Source organism: Rhinatrema bivittatum, chromosome 10 (assembly GCF_901001135.1).
Source record: "Rhinatrema bivittatum chromosome 10, aRhiBiv1.1, whole genome shotgun sequence".
NCBI lineage: Eukaryota > Metazoa > Chordata > Amphibia > Gymnophiona > Rhinatrematidae > Rhinatrema > Rhinatrema bivittatum.
The window spans coordinates 24,355,428-24,375,929 of record NC_042624.1 but is presented as its reverse complement, the minus strand read 5'-3'; the positions used below and the strand labels follow the sequence as shown (position 1 = coordinate 24,375,929).

General features: G+C 42.6%; 1 protein-coding gene across 1 annotated transcript in view; it reads right to left on the bottom strand.

Annotated features, from left to right (window-relative positions):
- TRMT1L (tRNA methyltransferase 1 like) overlaps nucleotides 1–20,502 on the bottom strand; it is a 114,155-nt gene that overhangs the window by 90,828 nt on the left and 2,825 nt on the right. Inside the window, exons 2-5 of the mRNA XM_029618737.1 lie at nucleotides 14,640–14,708; nucleotides 12,507–12,569; nucleotides 7,502–7,615; nucleotides 5,174–5,238 (exon numbers count right to left, since the gene is read on the bottom strand). Coding sequence (XP_029474597.1) covers nucleotides 5,174–5,238; nucleotides 7,502–7,615; nucleotides 12,507–12,569; nucleotides 14,640–14,708 — 311 coding nt within the window. The remainder of the gene's footprint in view (nucleotides 1–5,173; nucleotides 5,239–7,501; nucleotides 7,616–12,506; nucleotides 12,570–14,639; nucleotides 14,709–20,502) is intronic.

The window sequence follows — 20,502 nt, the reverse complement described above, 5'->3', positions numbered from 1 at the left end:
CCTTAAAAAAAAAATTCAAGTATACAATCCACCCATTCGATCTACCACCCCCCCCCCCCCTCGAAATATGCCTTTTCAAATAAAAAAAACAAACAAAAAAAAAAAAAAACCAACTTACAAATTCTCTTGCTCTACGCCCCACCAGGATCACTCAAACACAACCTATCCCCACTAATTGAAGTCATCTCAACTAGTATTAACATGGGACATCCCCGCAATCATCCTGGGCGATTTCAGCCTCCATATCAATAAATTACCCCCTTCTCCCACCTGCGAACTCCTCATAGACACCATGACGGCAATCGGCTTTGAGCAAATAATTCACACCCCAACCCAGAGGTCTGGTCACAGGGGAGGTAAAACCCAGGAGTCTGGGCTGATCCGGGTACGTACAGGGAAACCTATTCAAGCCAAACTTCATCTGGAAAATCCCCACACAGAAAAACAATTCCAACAAACGCATTGAATTCATCAAACCATGCACCAGTGATGACCTCATAGAAATACTACCAGACTCCTTAAAATCCCTAAACAAGAACGATAAACTCTGCAGTAAACTCATGGATCACCATCAACTCGTAAGTAGCAAAGATCAAATGCCCAACTATAAGAAAAGAAATTAAGACATCCATCAAACATAAAGCACCATGGTACACCCCAGAGTTAAAAAATACAAAACGCCTACTAAGATAAGCCAAAACAAATGGAGGAGAAAACCCACCCCTGACCTAACAGACAAATACAGAACTTTACTATACATATACAAATCAGATATTGAAAAAGCCAAGTGTGAATTCTATGAAAAGAAGATTCATGACTATCAATTTAATCCCAGAACCCTTTTCGCTTATGGCACAGACCTGACCCAACCAATTCACCCCCAAATGATAATCCAACAAAACCTGCGAAGAATTAGCCCAATTTTTCAGTACCAAAATATCTAACAATTGCAAAGATCCCATACGTCAACAAGGAAACCCCAACACCATCAATCATACCTTATGCCGTATGACCACACTTTGAAACTGTTGCATCTACTGAGGTTGAAGCTATCATCCAAAAAACAAATCCAGCCGCACATTCTCTAGACCCCATCCCAATAAAATTCCTGAAGCAAATCCCCACATCATCAACCTATCACTTGACCAAGGTATCTTCCCAGACAAACTCAAATGTGCAGTCATCAAGCCAATTCTTAAAAAAAACCAACTTGACAAATCCGACCTATCAAACTACAGACCCATCTCCAACCAGATGAACCAAGATCCTAGAAAAAAATCATCCATCACCAACTCTGGAAAACCAAAAAATTCTATTCCCAGCTCAACACAGCTTCAGGAAATTCTATAGCACAGAAACTACTTCTTACCCTCACCGACCCAATCCTCAGAGGACTTGACACTGGTCGTTCCTACCTACTGATCCTACTAGACATCTCCACTGCCTTCGACACCATTAACCACGAAGTTTTGCTAAACAGACTAAAGGAAATTGGATTAAGCGACACCACACTCAAATGGTTTAACTCATACCTATCAGGCAGATTCTACACAATAAGAATAAACACTACAGAATCCAATCAAATACCCCTCCCACATGGCGTCCCACAAGGCTCATAACTTTCATCCACCCTCTTCAACATATACATGTTGCCCCTCTGTAAATTTCTGTCTGAATTAGGCCTAACCTATTATGTCTACGCAGAGTATGTCCAAATCCTGCTCCCACTAAAACAGAACCTCGAGAACACACTAAAAATATGGGACTCCTATCTATCTGAAATAACAGCTCTCACAACTTTCTCTCTCTCAACCACAATAAAACTGAAATCCTATATATAACAAACAAAACCACCTCAGCTCTCATCCATGACTCCTCAGTTACCCACATGGAAAAACAAATAACCACTACAGTAAAAGACCTCGGCGTTTTCCTAGATAGAGAACTAAGCCTTAAAAAACATTAACACCCTGATAAAAGATGGATACTTTAAACTCCAAGTCCTAAAAAGACTCAAACCTCTTCTCTACCCCCAAGACTATCGAACAGTCCTTCAAACACTGCTCTTTTCAAAATTCGACTACTGCAACTCCCTCCTCCTCGGCCTCCCAGCTGCCTCTCAGACAGAACGTAGCAGCAAGATCTCTCACAAACAGCAAAAGATCTGTCCATATCACATCTATCCTCAAAGACTTACACTGGCTACCCATCCCACTCAGAATCCAATACAAAGCTCTAACTCTCATCCACAAAACACTCAACAAAATGGACTGATTAAATGCGTCCCTTCACTTTTACATCCATCAAAGGACCCTCCACTCCATTAACTCCGGAATCCTTCCAAATCCCCTCTCTGAAATCGGTGCACCTAGCTACAATAAGAGAACGCGCCCTATCAGTGGTAGGACCCTCTCTTTGGAACAACCTACCAGCACAACTAAGAACATTGTTCAGAGTAGTTAAATCACAAGCAGATTGTGATAAATTGCAGGAAGACCTTGTGAGACTGGAAAATTGGGCATCAAAATGGCAGATGAAATTTAATGTGGATAAGTGCAAGGTGATGCATATAGGGAAAAATAACTCATGCTATAGTTACACAATGTTAGGTTCCATATTAGGTGCTACAACCCAAGAAAGAGATCTAGGCATCATAGTAGATAACACATCGTCGGTTCAGTGTGCTGCAGCAATCAAAAAAGAAACAATGTTGGGAATTATTAGAAAGGGAATTCTACCTATCATGGCCAAAAAGGAAATGCATACAGGAATGTTTGTTTAGCTCTGGATCAGAGCATTGCTTCAGGAAGAGACATTACCTCTCACGCAGCTGAAAAATGAATGCACCTTCACGATCTGGAATGTCACCATAAGGTCCCATCATCGGAACCCCTCATCTGTCCTCAACTTGATCAAAGGCAGTCTGCTACAGAAATCCCGAGGACTCTTGGGTCCTCGTCAAAGATTTATATGCCCCACTATGGCATTACTGCCTAAACCTTAAGCGGAGCACAAAATCTCAGAAGAACCAAATCAAACCATTTTGGCTGTACACCGATTGATAGCCTATCTTGAGACCTCAGGCTTCCACTGTACCCAAGCTATCTGCACCAGACAGCGTACTCCCCAGACTAGCAGACTGGTATCCACTGTCATTGGCAGCCAGACTAGAAGGCCAAGCTTATCCTGACAGACTCCAAAACTTCTCTGAGATTGAAAAGCAAAGCACTGAAACGGATCCATGGACTTGCCCAGGACACCATATCCTATGCCACTGTCATTCAGCCAAGACTTCAACCAGGAATCTGTGTCTCAATTGTGAAGTCAAAAGAGAGCGAGTCTCATCAGCTGAAATCACAGACCTGGAGAAAGCACAAAGGAGATCACAGAGAGCATCCACCAGGAACACTGCAGGGGATCCATTCTCCCTGTATTCTTACTTTCTGGGACCTATTGTATCTCATGCAAGAGAGCTCCAAAACAAAGCCACCACAAACAGAAATCTGTACTGCCAATGCTGAGGACGTGAGTAGGTGTTTCAAAGGAAGTTCAATTTTCCTGCCCTGCGGAACCCGAAGGAAGTGACCAATGAATCCACCCTGGGAGTCTGAAATTATCACTGAACCACACCTGAAGGAACTTTAGAAGACTTCGCTCCCTTGGGCCCACTCTCCGGGAGCTGCCACGCCGCCAGCATCATCTCCTCTACTTTGGAATGGAGAGGGAAAGCATTGGAGGATTTCTAGACTTGATAACAGGATCCCAAACTGGAGCCTCCTCAACCTTGAAGTCTGCTATAACCCATTGGTCTTGAGTCCATCTGGCTACACACTAGGAAAATTCTTTCAGCACATGTTGCTGTGGAAAGAACCGTGATTAAGGTGGAAATCAATACTACCGTAGGCAGGTATCTAGAATGAGTGCAGAGCATCACCCTATTACTGTAAGATTTAGTGCAAGGCGAGTAAGTCACTAAAGCCTGGAGTTCACCGATTCGGCAGATTCAAGCGACCAGCACAAAACGTGACCTTGCAGGTTAGATATTTCTGTTCACAACAGCCTCAAAAGAGGCTTTCATTATGGTTTAAAAACATGATAAACAAGCAGAGCAGTGCTCAGGAAGCTATCCGTATGTGTGCTAAAGCTCTTCAAGAACTCTGGACGCATCTTCCAGTGCCACATGCAGATCACACAAACCCACACATGCGATTCCCTGTTCCCGCCTTTCATAAGAGAAAATACACTTTTCCCAACATGTGCCTGCTTCTGGGCTGTCCTGCTGTCACTTTTCACACCCCCTCTCTTTCCCTACACGCTTGACATTTTTTAAATCTATTTATTGAACTCTCCCCCTTCCTTATACTGATTCTGCTGGTTCTCTCTCTCCCTCCCTTTTTCCAAATCCCTGTTCTCCACACTGTCTCCTCCCGATGCTCTCCCGTATCTCTAATATCGAGTCCTTCCTATTCAATAGTGTTTCCTTCATTCTCTTCCCTTCTGCTTACCCATGTATCTTTATTTCCAAGATTTCTCAATATTTCCCAAGACCTCCGGCTTCTATAATCAAAAGCTTTGCTTTTTTAGTCCCATCTTCCACTCTTAGCCAGCCCTCATCTTACCCATAATTCCTTTCACCTTCCATCTCACCTCTATCTTCTTCCCATATCATTGTTCCCCTCTCTTGCTCTTGTCCTACTTTCTCCCTGCATCTATGTGCGCCCTAACATCTCCCATCTCTTTCTCTCATACACATCTCCCTTATTGCCATCCACAAAAGCCTTCTGGCCTCTTCATGCATTTTCCCCTTCCAACCTTTCCCGATATATCAACATCTGCTATAAAACTCAATCAGAAAAGCACTGTCAGAACGGGGAAGCACTGAAACTTCTCTTGTGCATCTGTCGCCCTTTCCCAACACGACAACTCTTTCAGTGCCTGCTGGGATGCTGGAAATGGCAACATCTGAAAAAAATGGGGAAGACGTGAAAGAGAAAAAACGTTTTACGCTCTCCTTCCTATGGCTTCCTGAATTTCACACCTCTCTCAACCTGTTTTGTTGATGCTCTATACTCCCGGCTCTCTCTCTCCTTTCCCAAGTCCCTTGGGTGCTACCAGATAAGCAACAGATTGTTATAGAAATGAAAGGTCTGTTAATATTAATCAAGTTCACTACCTGGTCTCCATTGACATTTGCTCTCATGAGTTGGCAAGGCAAGTAACAGATGCACATTCTATATCCTGAAAAGACAATAAATTCTTTACACTCTAGAATAATGAACATTAAAACTACCTGTACATCGTTATATACTATACGACATGTAAAATGTATCATTATGGTTTGTTTTAATTACACAAACATGTGTAAAACAAAACACATTGCTTCATTATTCATGCATGTAAATTAGCAAAAATTAAATTCCTTATAATTTGTGACATCTTTTCAATTCAAGACCGCTACACTGCAGTCTAATTGTTCACTATTTTCTTATGCAATTGCTCTAATGGGGTTTTCATTTTCGTTAATTTTTATCTTCTAAAAACAAATTTTCATCCGATACAGGGAAGTTACCAAAAATAGAGGAAAAAAATAGGGCAGAAAAGTAGTTTAGAAATACAGACAGTGATGGCAGATAAAGACCACGTGGTCTACCCAAGTTTACACATCTGAGCCTGACGGTGCTGCCAGAGCTCTTAACCTGTGGTGCTCTCCCTTTGTGTTTAAATAAGTGACGACACCCAACAGAGTAACAATATCCCGACTGCACAATCACCACGGCAGGATTCGTGTCTTATCTTCCTGACATAGGGCCACTCGTGGTGGATCTGTGTGCAATGTAACCATCATTTCGTTGTTGTTGTCCTAGAGGAAAATTAGCTTTATAGATCATAGATGTCTGTGTCTTCCCCCACTTTGAGTCGTCACATTTCATTCAAATCTGTGCCAAGAACAGTACAGCATATCCCGTGACCTGCTGTCCAGCCATTGGTCGACATCGAGCATTCGAAAAGCTGCCCTGCTATTGGTTAGAGCCTATGGTCACCAGCCGACTCCATTTCTTGCCTAATTTTCCATATGGAAAAAATGTTTCTAACATTTAATGATGTACTTATTTACATGAAACTGTCATAACCATGTCCAGATTTCTGCACCAAAAACAATCCAAGATATACTCATTTTTTTTTATTTTAAGTTAACTGAATTATGAATATTTATGAAAGATGGGCAAATGAATAGCCTTGGTTCAATATAAACAGCCGGATCTCTTTGTCACAAAAGACAAACTAGGCATAATGAAATGTTTGCACATCTACTTTAATCTTTAATGAAATAAAAAACTGCTGCCAAGTTAGAAGCACATCCCATGGAAATATCTCATAATGGTCCTGCCAACCGTTTCCATTTTCAGCATTTCTTTCATATTGGCAGATAGCTATTTGCTATCACAAACTCTTGGTGTCTCATTTACAAAGCAAACGTATATTTTTAAATTAATGTAATTAATTACAGAAATCATCAGTTAGATGCAAAACCAGGAAACCACCTCTCAAAGCTTTTTCATGAATTTCTAGCCTGATAAATCAGATTACCAAGCACTAGCTCCCAACACAGTCCTGAAGCCTCATCTAGCAGGTCAAATTTTCAGAGCACCCAGAATGAATATGCATGAGAGATTTCCGTGAAGTGGGTCTCCAACAGAAGCATACTTGTTTCAGGCACACTCACTGCAAATATTTTGAAGGCCATACTTGTAAAGCGAGCCTACAAAACCAGGCTGGGAACTTGCAAGTCAAAGGTTTCAAGAATTTAACTGAAACACAGGAATGTCTATGAACTGGGATGCTCTACTCCAATAGAAGGAGGGATACAATTTGCCAAAAAAAAAAACCCAAAAGTGCTATGGATAAAGAATGAATTGTACAAAAGGGAGCGGGACCTTCAGAGGTATGGAAAATGCATAATATATGTAATTCCCAGGATTTCAATACAGTGGAAATGTTAATATCAAGACACCTTAAAATAGCAAACGAGAACTTCCACTACCTGGCAAAACTGTTTCAGCAGAACTAGAGGCTCAGGAATGTTCTAGGACTTCTCTCCTACTATCTACAGTAACCCAACCCATTAATTTGCCTCCACGTCAAACTTTGTGGCTTGTATATTTCACTTAACATGTTTAAGAGCATTACCAAGCAATAAGTGATCAATGCTCTGAATTTAAGAAAGCAAGAGACAAGCAGAAAGTTCATGGTGGGGATTGTAGAACTGAGCAGTTGGTATGAATGGGCAGACTAGGTAGGTCACATCGTCTTTTTCTGCCGTCACATTTCTCTGTTTCTACATTTGTGCATTGGATGCTCTAAAGTTACTCTGTGCTCTGGTGCATCTCAATTTATACAAATCTCATTAGCCTAAACAAAAGCATCTGGACCGGCGTTTATCCTTCAGTTTTTATATTACAAAGCACGCCACTATAACAAGATAAAGAACAAAAATAAGCACCTTCAAGCTCAACAGAGACTTTCCAATGTAAGTTCTGAATGTGGCGCTGAAGCTTGTGGCTGTAGCAAGCCTTAAACTTATTCTCAGGACACAGGGGGCAAGATATTTTCCCAGCTGTTAAACAAAAAGAGAAAAGCACAGTTATACTACATATCCCATCTGACAAACATCTGTTACAGTAAACACTGTAGAACCATAACATTTGTGACCAACTAGTTTATTTATACTACCTTTAGATGCAGTTGCTGCAAGCTGTGATACCTTTAATTGGCTCACATCATAAACTAACCGCAGATGAAGTACATGAGCTTTACAGGCCATGTAAATACCAACTTCAGAAAAGGCCTGATTGATCGCATAAGCAGCTCATGTGCCACATTTATGGACAAGTCCTACACTGGTCCAAGAAAGTAAGTTTTCTGTAGATAGAAAAATGAATTAACCATAACATGTGGGTGACGTCATCCAGCGACATCAAAACAGACTCATCTTTCCTAGCGATTAAAGTTTTTAGCTCTACTGAGCATATATGGGAATTCCTGTATGGGCATTGCCTCGTGAGCCTCCTCAGTTGATATCAGAGCTAATCTTAGCTAGGTATTTGACTCTCCAGGGACACGGGGGGTGGGATTTAGCATGGCCAATTCATCTCCTGCTATCTACGGAAGAAAACACTTATGGTAAGCAAACTTGCGTTCTCTGTTGATAAGCGGGGCTGAATTAGCCATATGATGTGGGAGAAGTCCCAAACTGACGGTTGCAGTGGAGCATTTACTAAGGAAGCAACCCAGACCCCATCGTGAAAATTAGATTTCTAGGTAAAGACTATAAAAAACTGCTCGTCCGCATTTACTGTCAGTCCTCAAGAGATTGTCCAGACAATAGAGGGACGTAAACGTGTGTACTGACACCATCATTGCAACTTTGCAGATGTCTTCAAGCGGTAGCTCTCCAAGATGAGCAATGGAAGAGGCCATAGACCTAACTGAGCTTTGAAAGAGTCTGAAATTTGTAGGCCTGCGACCGTGTAGCAGTGCTGAATGCAGGCCTCTAGCCAGTTAAACAATGGACTTTTGGGGACTGCTATGCCAAGCCTTGTTGGATCGTAAGAAATGAGGAACTGTGAAATTTGGCAGTGCAGCTGAGTTCTTCTATTGTGGTAGACTGAGGCTCTTTTGCAATCCCTTCATGCACGTGATCTTAGAAAGAAAGTAGGCAATACAATGGATTGATTGATAGGGAAAGCTGATAGGATTTTTGGGAGAAACTTCAGACGAGTGCAGAGCACCACCCTATTGTGGAAGAATTTCGTGTGTGGTGAATAGTGAACTAGTGCTTGGAGTTCGCTGACTCTTCAAGCTGATGTTAGTGCCGCAAGAAAAACTACTTTCCATGTCAAGAATTTTATAGAAACTGATTCTAATGGTTCAAAGGGCAGTTTCATCAACAGACAGAGGATAACATTCAGGTTCAGATACTTATTTGTCAAAAAATGAGTACAGCACATGACCAGTAAATATACTATAAATGCAGTTTATTTAGAATTATTCATATAGCTCCCTCCGAACAGTTCAGGGTGGATTACACAACATACAGAATACACATAATGAAAGAAAAAAAAACAAAAGAACAAATCCTCCCAACATAAAATACATGCCAAAAGCATTTCATATATCTTGATACCAACAGATGAGTTGAGATAGGTTTATTGTCAACTGTAGCAAGATAAGCCGCTATGGCACCAAATATACCCATAAAGAAATACCAGCAGGGCCTAATTAGGAAAGGAATACCAAATAAATTAGCAAATGTTTGGGCTTGCAAGAACACGGGACCTTATATTTATTAATTTAATTTATTTATTTTTATTTTTTATTTTTTTTTATTTTTAGCTTTTATATACCGATCTTCTTGCAAATCAAACCAAATGTTATAGAAAATGTTTTCCATGTAAAGCCATCGGCTTTCCTAGTTGATGGCTTTCTGGCTGAAACTATTCTCTCTTCTGATTCTCTGGGCAAAGAGAGATCAATGATTACTGAGTGTCTAATATCTAAGCTGTCAGGTTGAGGGATGGACGGTTTGGATGGAATAGAGTTCCTTCATCTTGAGTTAACAATGTAAAGGTCTTACCACAAATGCAAATTTTTAAAACCACTCAGTATGGGCTTCTTTTTGCCAGACATCTTAAAGAGGCAATCTCGCTTTAATTTTTTTTTTTTTTTGTGGCACTGAAAAGTAACCTTGTGGCTGCCGCAGGGGCAGCAAGGCAACTAAAAAGGTGGATAACAGAAGTAAAACTGAAGAATTCTGAGAAAAATATGGAAGGAGTAAGTACAGGTCCGTGCTGTGCTTGCACAAAATATGACCGAGGAGGCTCACGAGGCAATACCCACACGTGCTTAGCTCTACTGGCTAGGAGAGAGAGGAGTTTGTTCCCTACTGCCAGACGACGTCACCCTGCTTATCAATGGGAAAAAGCACAACTTGCCAAGAATCTATTTTTGTTCAGGACCAACTGCGCTACCTTTTATCAGACAAACATACAAGTCTTATTCTATCAGGGTTTAGCCCTCTCCGGCAACAGCATATTGTGGACATGGACTTGAAGGAGAGCTCCCAACTGAATACTAAAGTTACAGCTAAACTCTAATTTAACCACATCTTTGCTATATTCAGAACCACCAAACAAAATACACGATCAAAGCTTTGCTCTTTTTTTCAGCAGGGAGATCATCTCGTGAAGCCACCTCTGTAGAGGTCAGATACAGATTCAGATGGTGCATTCGACATTTTCTAGGGTTAGGGATATCTGTGATGTCTGTAGCAATTTGGGTTTAATACTTAACATGCTTTATCATTTACAGATTTATTCCATAATGATTTTTTCTAGACACACAGCCACAAAACTGGATCAAGGAAGTCATCAAGGCGGCCTACGTAGAAGCAGGGAAACCTCCGCCTCTACAGGTCAAGGCCCATTCGACCAGAGCCCAGGCAGCATCCTGGGCAGAAACAAGAATGATGTCACCCGCCGAGATTTACAGGGCGGCGACGTGGTCCTCCCTCCATACCTTCTCCAGATTCTACCGTCTGGATGTTCAGGCCCGGGAGGACACGGCATTTGCAAGGGCAATACTGAGTGGGACACAGGCAGCCTCCCATCCGGTTCGGAAGTAGTTTTTATACATCCCATTGGTTCTGAGTCCATCTGCTACACGCTAGGAAATGGAGAAATTACTTACCTGATAATTTCGTTTTCCTTAGTTTATTTATTTTAGTCGGTTTAGTGTAGACAGATGGACTCAGCAGCCCGCCCTTGGCTGCCGTCACGCATGGAATTGCAAATGATCAAGGGTAAGCCTATTTTCGTTTACCTAAGTCTCCACCCGGCTTTCCGGTTGAGCTCCCTGGCGGTCTCCAGCTATACTCAATCGACCAGTTCAAATTAATCCAGTTAATCAAGTTATAACGTTTATACAGTTACGAAGTTATACAAGTTAATCAAATTAACCAATTGGTCAGTCAAACATATATCCACGATGCTTTGCAAGGAAGAATACTGAGGATCTGCACTTCCTGCAGGGTATATGTACTAGGGGCTGACGTCAGATTGAAATCTGATCCGTCTCCAACTGCTAGCAGGAGTACACTATACCCATTGGTTCTGAGTCCATCTGCTACACGCTAGGAAAAGCTTATTGCCCCTTATAATAAACTGATGTATATTCCTAAATACTCATACAATAAATACCAGCTGTCACAAAGGAACGCCATTTGCCTCCAGGTGATATATATCATGCTTGCTATTTCCAAAGAAAGAAGTCGCACAGTTTGGGGTGAAGCGGCTGTGCATAAGACCTTGAAAACTCTGGGGCTGATGAACAAAAGTTGCGCTGAAAGGGGGCTCCGAGTGTTCAGCGCCCGCTTTCCTAACGCGCCCCCCTCCCCGGCACCTATCCTGGGGGCGCGATGCAATATTTAAATCAGGGCTCGCGCTGTCGAGACGGCACTAGGGGCAATCGCGCGATCCCTAGCATCTCCTTGACAGCGTGAGCTGGAGAGATCCGCTGTTGGCGGCTGTCCGCAGGGTAAGAAAACAGACGCTGAATTTATCAGCACGTGCACAGGTTAGGAAAACGGACACAGATAAATTCAGCGTCCATTCTCCCAACCTGACTACCGGCAGCTAAGGAGGGAAGTCGGAAGGCTGTCCTGAAAGGGGATTGGGCAATAAGTGAAGGAGTGAATTAATATTAAGTGCTCGACGCTTTCATATTTATTTATTCACTCCTTACAGTGCAGTCAGTTCAGAAAATGGATGCTGAATTCATCAGAGTCTGTTTTCCTAACCTGTGGATGTGCCAGGGGTTCAGGAAACGGACGCTTGTCAACCGAGCATCTGCTTCCTGCACCCAACTGGTTTTTGTTTTTAAAGAGTTGTTCCTCCTCCTTAATATCCCAACGATATTAAGTAGGAGGCTGTACTGAAAACACAGTTTTTTCTGATTTTCTGTACTAGTTTTAGGAGTGCTCAGCATGCCTGGTCCAGGCAGGCGTTCATTTCTGATCGCTAACATGTGCATCCTAGACGCACATTTTATTTTTTGCATTGGGAGTGAACAGCTAATAGCCTCATTCACGTGCATTTGCATGTGATGAGCGCTATTAGTTTCACTCCGAGTTGGACTCACGTGGTAGAGGCGCTAATCCCCTTATTGCACTGTGTTCAACTGCAGGTTATACAGTGGGCTTGGCTGAGTTTAAGGAGCTTATAACATAATGTGGTTTGATTAAGTCTGGTCACAGCTTACTGTGTGACCCTGGGGGAGTCACCCAGCCTCTCGCTGCTTGCTTAAGCAGTGTTAATCCTTCAGGAGAGAGACATTGCAGCCAGGTGAAGCATCTTGTTTTTAACAATTAATATGTACACTAGGTAAATCGATGAGACTTAAAAACAGTTTTGGAAAGAAGGGGAAGTGAAGAAGTCCAACTAAAAACTTACCACTGTCCAGCGGAGCCAGCGACTCTAAATCGGAAAGATCCTTTTGAATTGAGATGTGATTTACTGAAAGTCAGAAAAATTTCAGCTTAGAAAATTCTAAATGGCATCGCCACAGAAAAAAGTCAAACATTTATAGGATGTAAAATGTCTATTGCAACCTAACATTTTTACTGTATTTGCAGCTGTGCTAGCAAGTCTTAAAAACAGGGGTCAGCAGCATTTTTTTGGAAGTGCTACCAGCAGGGAAGGTCGAAGGCAGCACAATCCAATCCCGAGGGCACTTCTCCCCCTGCTCCTCCCACTACCAACAGGATCCTGCCCTCCAGGGGTGAGGGGGTCCCCTTGACATTATACAACATCCAGTGATTACCACACTTCTTTGTACACTGGGCTCCCCAACCTTTACAAAGCTCAGCTGCCCCTCTAGTCCTGGCAGGCTCAGGACACGACCCTGCGACTCCGTTCCCAAACGGATGCACTGGCTGCTGGTTATTCAGCGCATCAGATTCAAAACGATTATGCTGCTCTTCAAGTGCACGCAGGCCAATGCTCCCTGTTAAAAACCACATTCCTGGAAAGGCTCTGCCGTCTGCAAATCGCTGCTTGCGGGAGGCGCTTGGTGTTAAAATAAGTTCGTTTGCAAGAGGCCAGAAACCGAGTGCTTTCAATTATTGGCCCTGTTTTATGGAACATTTTAACAGAGGAGCTCAAGTCCACCCACGAATGTCGATACATAAAAGCTAATAAATAAATAAGATGTTAAATTGTTTAAAAAAATGCTCAAATGTCTTATTTTGTAACACTTGTACCTGGTTTTAGTTAAGATTTATGTTTTTTTAGACTTTTGTTCCTATGTTTGTTTGCATTTTACATTGTATTTTATGTAAATAAGTATAAATCACTTAGCATGACGTCGTCATATAGGTGGAAAATAAGTATTTTAAATTTATCTATCGAGTTTTATATACAGTCATTCGGATTCATCATCATAAAACCGTCATAACGGTTTACAAAAATACAAGGTTAAGGGGATTAACAGGGTTTCGAAAAAGGTTCAAACAGTTGTTAAACATAAGGGAATCACATGCTAGTTACTGTTCTGTTTTACGTTTCGTTTCTTAGTTATAACCTATAGTTGAGATATGTTCATTTATTCAAATAAACCTTCTTTACTAACTAAAGGGTTTTCCCCATTAAATTTGCAGCAGAGAGTAGGTGGTCATAAAAGCACGGCACATCTTGTCCAGCTGGCGTGCATGGCACAGCTTGCACTGCACTGGGTGGCTGCAGGAAGGCCCTGTTCCCTTTCAAGCAGTCAGCCGGTGGGAAAATGGCATTTGCCCAGGCTGGCAGTGAGAGCAGAGTCCACCACCAGGGCTCTAGGCTGCTGAGCATATAATGGGGCGCAGTTTCATGGCACTTTCGGTTTATGCTACACAGATGCTGGGCTCGGGTTTTCCTCTCGTGGTCCGTGTCCCCGCTGCAGTCAGGGCACTGGGGCCATTCCTCCCTGCACTGTGTCCGTGGGGGGCCCAGCACGGCCAGCTCCGTGCTGAGGGAGGGCAGATGGGATAAGGTGCGCCCATCCCGTGCAGCAGCACTTCCAGCTGCAGGTGGGGGGAATGAGGTCCCAGAGTCTGCTGCAGGGTTTTACTTCTAGGACTTCACGTGCGGCTCCTGCTGCTCCATACTCATCACCTGCCCTGCGGTCCCCACTCTGAACCAGAACGCCGGCACCGGGATCGCTTTCACGGATCACGGGCTGGCTGTGCTGATCTGCCACACCACAAGATCAGCACAGCCGGCCCCACCCAGAGGGGAGGCAGCTTTATAAATACACTGAAAAGGTTTTAACCGATGTGATGCCGAGTTGTGATGGGTGGGGAGTATTCAGCCCGTGTGCTCGGGGGTTGCCAACCAGTCTGCTCAAGGAAATATGAAGGGAGGGAAGGCACCAATAACCACCAGGTCCAAGAGAATAAGACAACCGCATGCATGCACAATCCGCCTCTCTTCCAAACACCCCCCCAGCTCTAAGCTTGTTTTTAATTGATTAGCAAACCTTTTAAAAGCTGAATCCAACATGCTACTATCAACATGTAAGTTATTCCATTAGGAACACTGCATTCTTACCTTCAGTGCTGTCATTCTGCTCATCTATGTTTTCTGCATAAACATCACTATCAACAGCAGCAAAATTTCCTAAATAAAATATAAATCAGATCAGTTCTTACTATACCAGGGTTTTACTGAAATGCTTCTCTCTCCCCGTGCTGTAAAGTGATACTTAAAAAGGAAAAGCCATACCCAAAATAATATAACTAACTTAAAAACAAAAAAAAAACCTATTTACATAAATTTTCACAATGATCCAATAAACAAACATAAAAATACAATTTTAAGCAACCATCACATAACTCAATTAAATAAAATCCAATCACAAAAAAAAACCCAACAAAAAACCAGAGCAAAGGCTCTTATAGAGGAGCAAGAGGAACATTGGCTGTAAGCGGAAATGGACAGGGAGCCAATGCAGTGACCCGAGTAAAGGGGTTTTATATATATAGGTATAGCGAGGGTGGCAAACGTTTAGGGGTGCAGCTGAATTCTGGAGGGAGACTGTAAGAAGCAGGAAGATTAAGGGTTCTGGTAGTGTGTTCAGAAAGGAAGGGACAGATTTTAGCGATATTACAGAGGAAGAAATGAGGTTTTAATAGTGTTTTGCCTCTGTGTAGAGAAAGAGAGAGAGATGAGTTTAAGATGAGGAGACTAGGAGGATGTCAAGTGGTTCTCAAAGTGTAACGCCATGAACTCTGCAAGTCTTCCATGGGTTATGTAAGGAAAACTTTCTTCTTAATTTTCTTTCCTTTAGTCCTACCAGACCAGTCCAGACAGATGAGCTTTTCTCCCCTACCAGCAGATGGAGGTAGAGAAGAAAAGCTTTACTACGCCTCCAGGTACATACATTACTGTGCCACCTGCAGCACACCTGTAAAAGCTAAACACCAACCCCTCACAGGAGCAGGGGGAAGTCCAAACACCTTTTCTTAGAGATGGTATGAAAAACTCTCCCAGACAATGCAAGCTAATACATTACTCTTCATCCTGAAGTATGCACACAATAGAGTGGTCCTTGGACACCAAGAGTGGGACTCTGGACTGGTCTGGTAGGACTAAAGGAAAGAAAATTAGTAGGCTTTCAGATTTTCCTCAATACTAGGGCTCAAGGACACCACCAAGGCCACCAACCTCTTGTGTGCCCCTCTCAACCAGAAGGATACCCAGCGCTCCTGGGAGTAATCTTCTCCACCAGAGCAGAGGATGACGGGATGAACACCCTTACCATCTGCTGGAGACAGAGAACACTGGCAGGCTGCAGGTGGAACAGTAACAAACATACCCTACAGGTACAGTAAAGCTTTTTTCCTCTATCTTCATCTGCTGGAAGGGAAGAAAAACCCATCCATCTAGACTGGTCTGGTGAACAATAAGGAAGGGCTCGTTTAGAAGGTGCCAAGCTAAGAACCTCCATACTGGGTCAGACCAAGGGTCCATCAAGCCCAGCATCCTGTGTCCAACAGTGGCCAATCCAGGCCATAAGAACCTGGCAAGTACCCAAAAACTAAGTCTATTCCATGTAACCATTGCTAATGGCAGTGGCTATTCTCTAAGTGAACTTAATAGCAGGTAATGGACTTCTCCTCCAAGAACTTATCCAATCCTTTTTTAAACACAGCTATACTAACTGCACTAACCACATCCTCTGGCAACAAATTCCAGAGTTTAATTGTGCGTTGAGTAAAAAAGAACTTTCTCCCATTAGTTTTAAATGTGCCCCATGCTAACTTCATGGAGTGTCCCCTAGTCTTTCTACTATCCGAAAGAGTAAATAACCGATTCACATCTACCCGTTCTAGACCTCTCATGATTTTAAATACCTCTGTCTCTTCTCCTCATGAGAGTGACAAGATGGGCGTTTCACTCGTCCTCATAGGGGAGCTGTTCCATCCCCTTTATTATTTTGGTTGCCCTTCTCTATCTCCTTGACACCAAAGAGAGGAAGGAGCCACAGCTGGAAAACCATAATCGCTGCACCAACAATCAGAGAAGGAGCAGTTATCTGATGGACATCATCTACCTTAGAAGACATGAAAGCTAATGGAGGAGAAAAGTGCTGAAGAAATGGTACAGAACCAGGGGAAAAAGGCAAAAAGTAGGAACAGGAGGAAGAATGGAAAAATCAAATTTAGGGACGAAGGACATAAAGGGAAAACCACTCAGCAATGTTTAGTGTATGATAGCAGCAGAAATGACTGTGCAGGTGCTAATTATTGGTAAGGGAAGCACCAATAACAATGTATTAAAAAACAACAAAAAAACCACTGGGAAGAAACCTTCAATAATGCAAGCAGCGCAGATCTCCGACAGTCTCTGCCTGCGATTTCTGATACCATCATATGCACCACAAGATGACGAGTGAAACGCCCACCCGGCCAATCTCAGGGCCAGCAAACCCCCAAACTTCTTAGTTTTGGGGAGAGAAAAGTGCTGCTGCTTCCACCATCACTGGTCTCTCTCTGATGGAGCAGGAACGCTGAAAACGTTCTAAGAAATTCAGATCGATGCCGCAGCAGGCCCAAGCAGGAAAAATGTTTGGGAGTCACTGGTTTGAAAGCTGCTGTCGTATGTGGTTACCTCTGCAAACCACGTATGTTGTTTCTCTACTTAGTATGTGAAGGGGAGACCCAATAGTGGAAACCAGGGGAAACCATGACCCATCTAGGCTTCAGCTTCCCCGGCCTTGAAAAACAGCTTCCAGCAGTAAAGGGGTCACAGCAGGCGCAAGCCACAACAGCCCTGAATTCTTTTGGCAAAATAATTTTTTGCATTTCACATTGTTTTGCACTGCCTAGAAATCTTTGATACCTGAACACCACTTTCTGTAACTTTATAACAGATCTGATACATTAACAAGGAATTATTTTAAAACAAGAATCAATATGGTTTGTAAACAGGTAGCTTAATGTGTCCTCAGGATCACTGACAAAATAAAACAATAGACTAAAAGTACTTTAGACTTGTCTGAATATCCCTAATCCCTCAGAAATTTTAAATGAATGAGTCAACATTAAGATGCAAACAGTAGTCCGGCAGCCAGACAGGACCTATTCAGTCTTTTGCACCGAGTGCCACATGTGTGATTACCCAGCTGGGTGAGAGGTTGTGTGTGTGTGTGCACTCGTTACAAAGAGCTCCTAGCCCTCAGAGAACAAGTCCAATCTCTGCAGGATAGAGTGGGAGACCTGGCGGAGCTAAAGGAGATAAACATATATAGAGGAGACCTTCACAGACATAACAGAGCAGTTCCACCTCCGTTGTAGCAGCCCCCGTGCTGCCTTACAGGGGAAAGGGGAGCATCACCTTGGTGTGGCAGGGAGCAATCCCGTAGCTAGGCCCCGATTTCAAAGAGATGTAGTAGTCTCCTGCATCGAGGATGTGCCTCCAGGGGAAGGATTAGGATGGCACTCATAGCTGGTGATTCAATCGTTAGAAATTCAAATAGCTGCGTGGCTGGTGGACGTGAGGATCACTTGGTAAGGTGCTGGACCTCATGAGCCACATACACAGAATTTTAGATAGGGCTGGGGAGGAGCTGGCTTGGTACATCTGCATACAAATGACATAGAACAAGCAGGAGGGACATTCTGAAAGCCACATTTAGGATTTTAGGTAGAAAGCTGAGATCCAGAATAACATTCTCAGAAATGCTCCCCGTTCCACGCTCAAGACCCCCAGAGGCAGGAAGAGCTCCGGAGTCTCAATGCATGAATAAGATGACGGTGCAGAGAAGGTGGCTTAACATTTGTTAAGAATTGGGCAACATTATGGGGAAGGAAGGGACCTTTGTTGAAAAGATGGGCTACACCTTAACAAGGGTAGAACCAGGAAGCTAGCACTAATCTTTAAAAAGGAGACAGAGCAGCTTTTAAACTAGATGATGGGGGAGAGCAGACAGTCACTCAAGAGTAGGTGGTTTGGCACGACGTATCTTTGAAGAATACTAACAGAATGGAGAAGTGAAAGCATCCTGACAGAGTTTGCAATAAATACTAAAGTAGCCCGGGTATCTTCAAGTAAATAGCAGCAGAGTTGAAAGATCCCAGATTACCCTTGTCAACTGATTGCAGGTTGGTAATACAAACTAAAAGCATACTTTGAAATGTCTGTATACAAATGCTAGAAGTCTAAAAAATGCGATGGGAGAATTAGAATGCATGGCATTGAATGAAGAGGTAGCTTTAAGTGGCATCTCAGAGATCTGCTGGTTGGATGATAACCAGTGGACACTGTGATACCAAGGAACAAATTATATGGCAATGATAGGATGGATCAAATTAGTGGAGTGGCGGCATTATAATTTAAAGAGGACATAGAGTCAAACAGGATAAAAGTTCTGCGGGAAACAAAATGCAATGTTGGATCTTTATGGAGAGAAATTCCATGTGAGAAAAGGAATAAAATAATAGTGGGAGTGTACTACCAGCCCCCTAGCCAGAATGAAAACAGACGATGAAATGCTAATAGAAATTAGGGAAGCTAACAAAATTAGCAACACAGTAATAAGGAGTGATTTCAATTGGGTATCAGATCAGGACATGCTAGAGAGGTAAAGTTCCCAGATGAAATAAATGACTGCTTCATGGAGCAGCTGGTACAGGAACTAACAAGAGGGGGAGCTATTTTAGATTTAGTCCTTCCTGGAAAACAGGATTTGGTATAAGAGGTGACTGTGTTGGGGCCACTTGGGAACAGAGATCATAACATGATCAAATCTGAATAATTAAGGGAGGACACTAAGGAAATCTACTGAAATAGTCTCCCTTTTGAAAAGTTAAATGCTATGATAAAATGAGGAAAATTGTTTGGAAAAAAACTGAAAGGAGAAGCTTCAAAAGTTAAGAATTTACATCAGGCATGAATATTTAAAAATACCACCTTGGAAGCCCAGACCACAAGTATTCCATGCATTAAAAACCGTGAAAGTCTAAACAACTGTTGCATGGTTAAATGCTGAGATAAGAGAGATTATTATAGTCAAAAGAACATCTTAAAAAAAAAATTGGAAAAAAGTATCCAAATGATGAAAATAGGAAACAGCATAAGCATTGACAAGTTAGATGCAAATTATCGATAAGGAAGGCAAAGAGAAAATCTGAAAAGAAGCAAAATTTGCAATAAAATCTTTTTTCAGGTAGTTCAAAGCAAAAAGCCATTCAGCCCTATGCTGTTTTCTTCCCTTAACCAGTGTCCCAATAAGACATTGCTTTCTATACTATTACTTTTTAATTCCTCAGAAGTCTCTCATGAGGGACTTTGTTAAATGCTTGCTGAAAATCTAGATACACTACATGAACTGGTTCACCTTTATGTACATGAACTGGTTCACCTTTATGTACATGAACTGGTTCACCTTTATCTACACATTTATTCACACCTTCAAAACAATATAGCAGATTGGTGAGGCAAGACTTCACTTGGCGTAATCCATGTTGATTTTGCCCCATTAAACTACGACCAAGGCCTCTGGTCTCCTGCGACTGTGCGGCTGCAGCATGGGCCGTAAAATGTGGCCTTGCCATGGAATTGGCCCTATCTGGGCCAAACTGCTGCAGGAGACCAGGGACCATCTCAGGAACAAAAGCATTGGTGACTGCGGAATGGCCCATTTACCCTCTCCTGCCTGCCCCAGCAGAGAAACACTGGTGGCAGTGGATGACACAGTCTACCCTCCCCCTCTGGATACCCTCTTGCACAGATTCCTATCATGGCCAGACAGGAGGAGGAAGGCATCCTTGCAGTACCACTGGCGCTGCCAGAAACCAATGACTACTAAAATCCTACAGTACAGGAAAGCTAAAGAATTTCTGAATAATCATTTAATTATAGGGATACCTCCCATTTAATATGCTTTTAGGAAACAACTGAAATCCAAGTC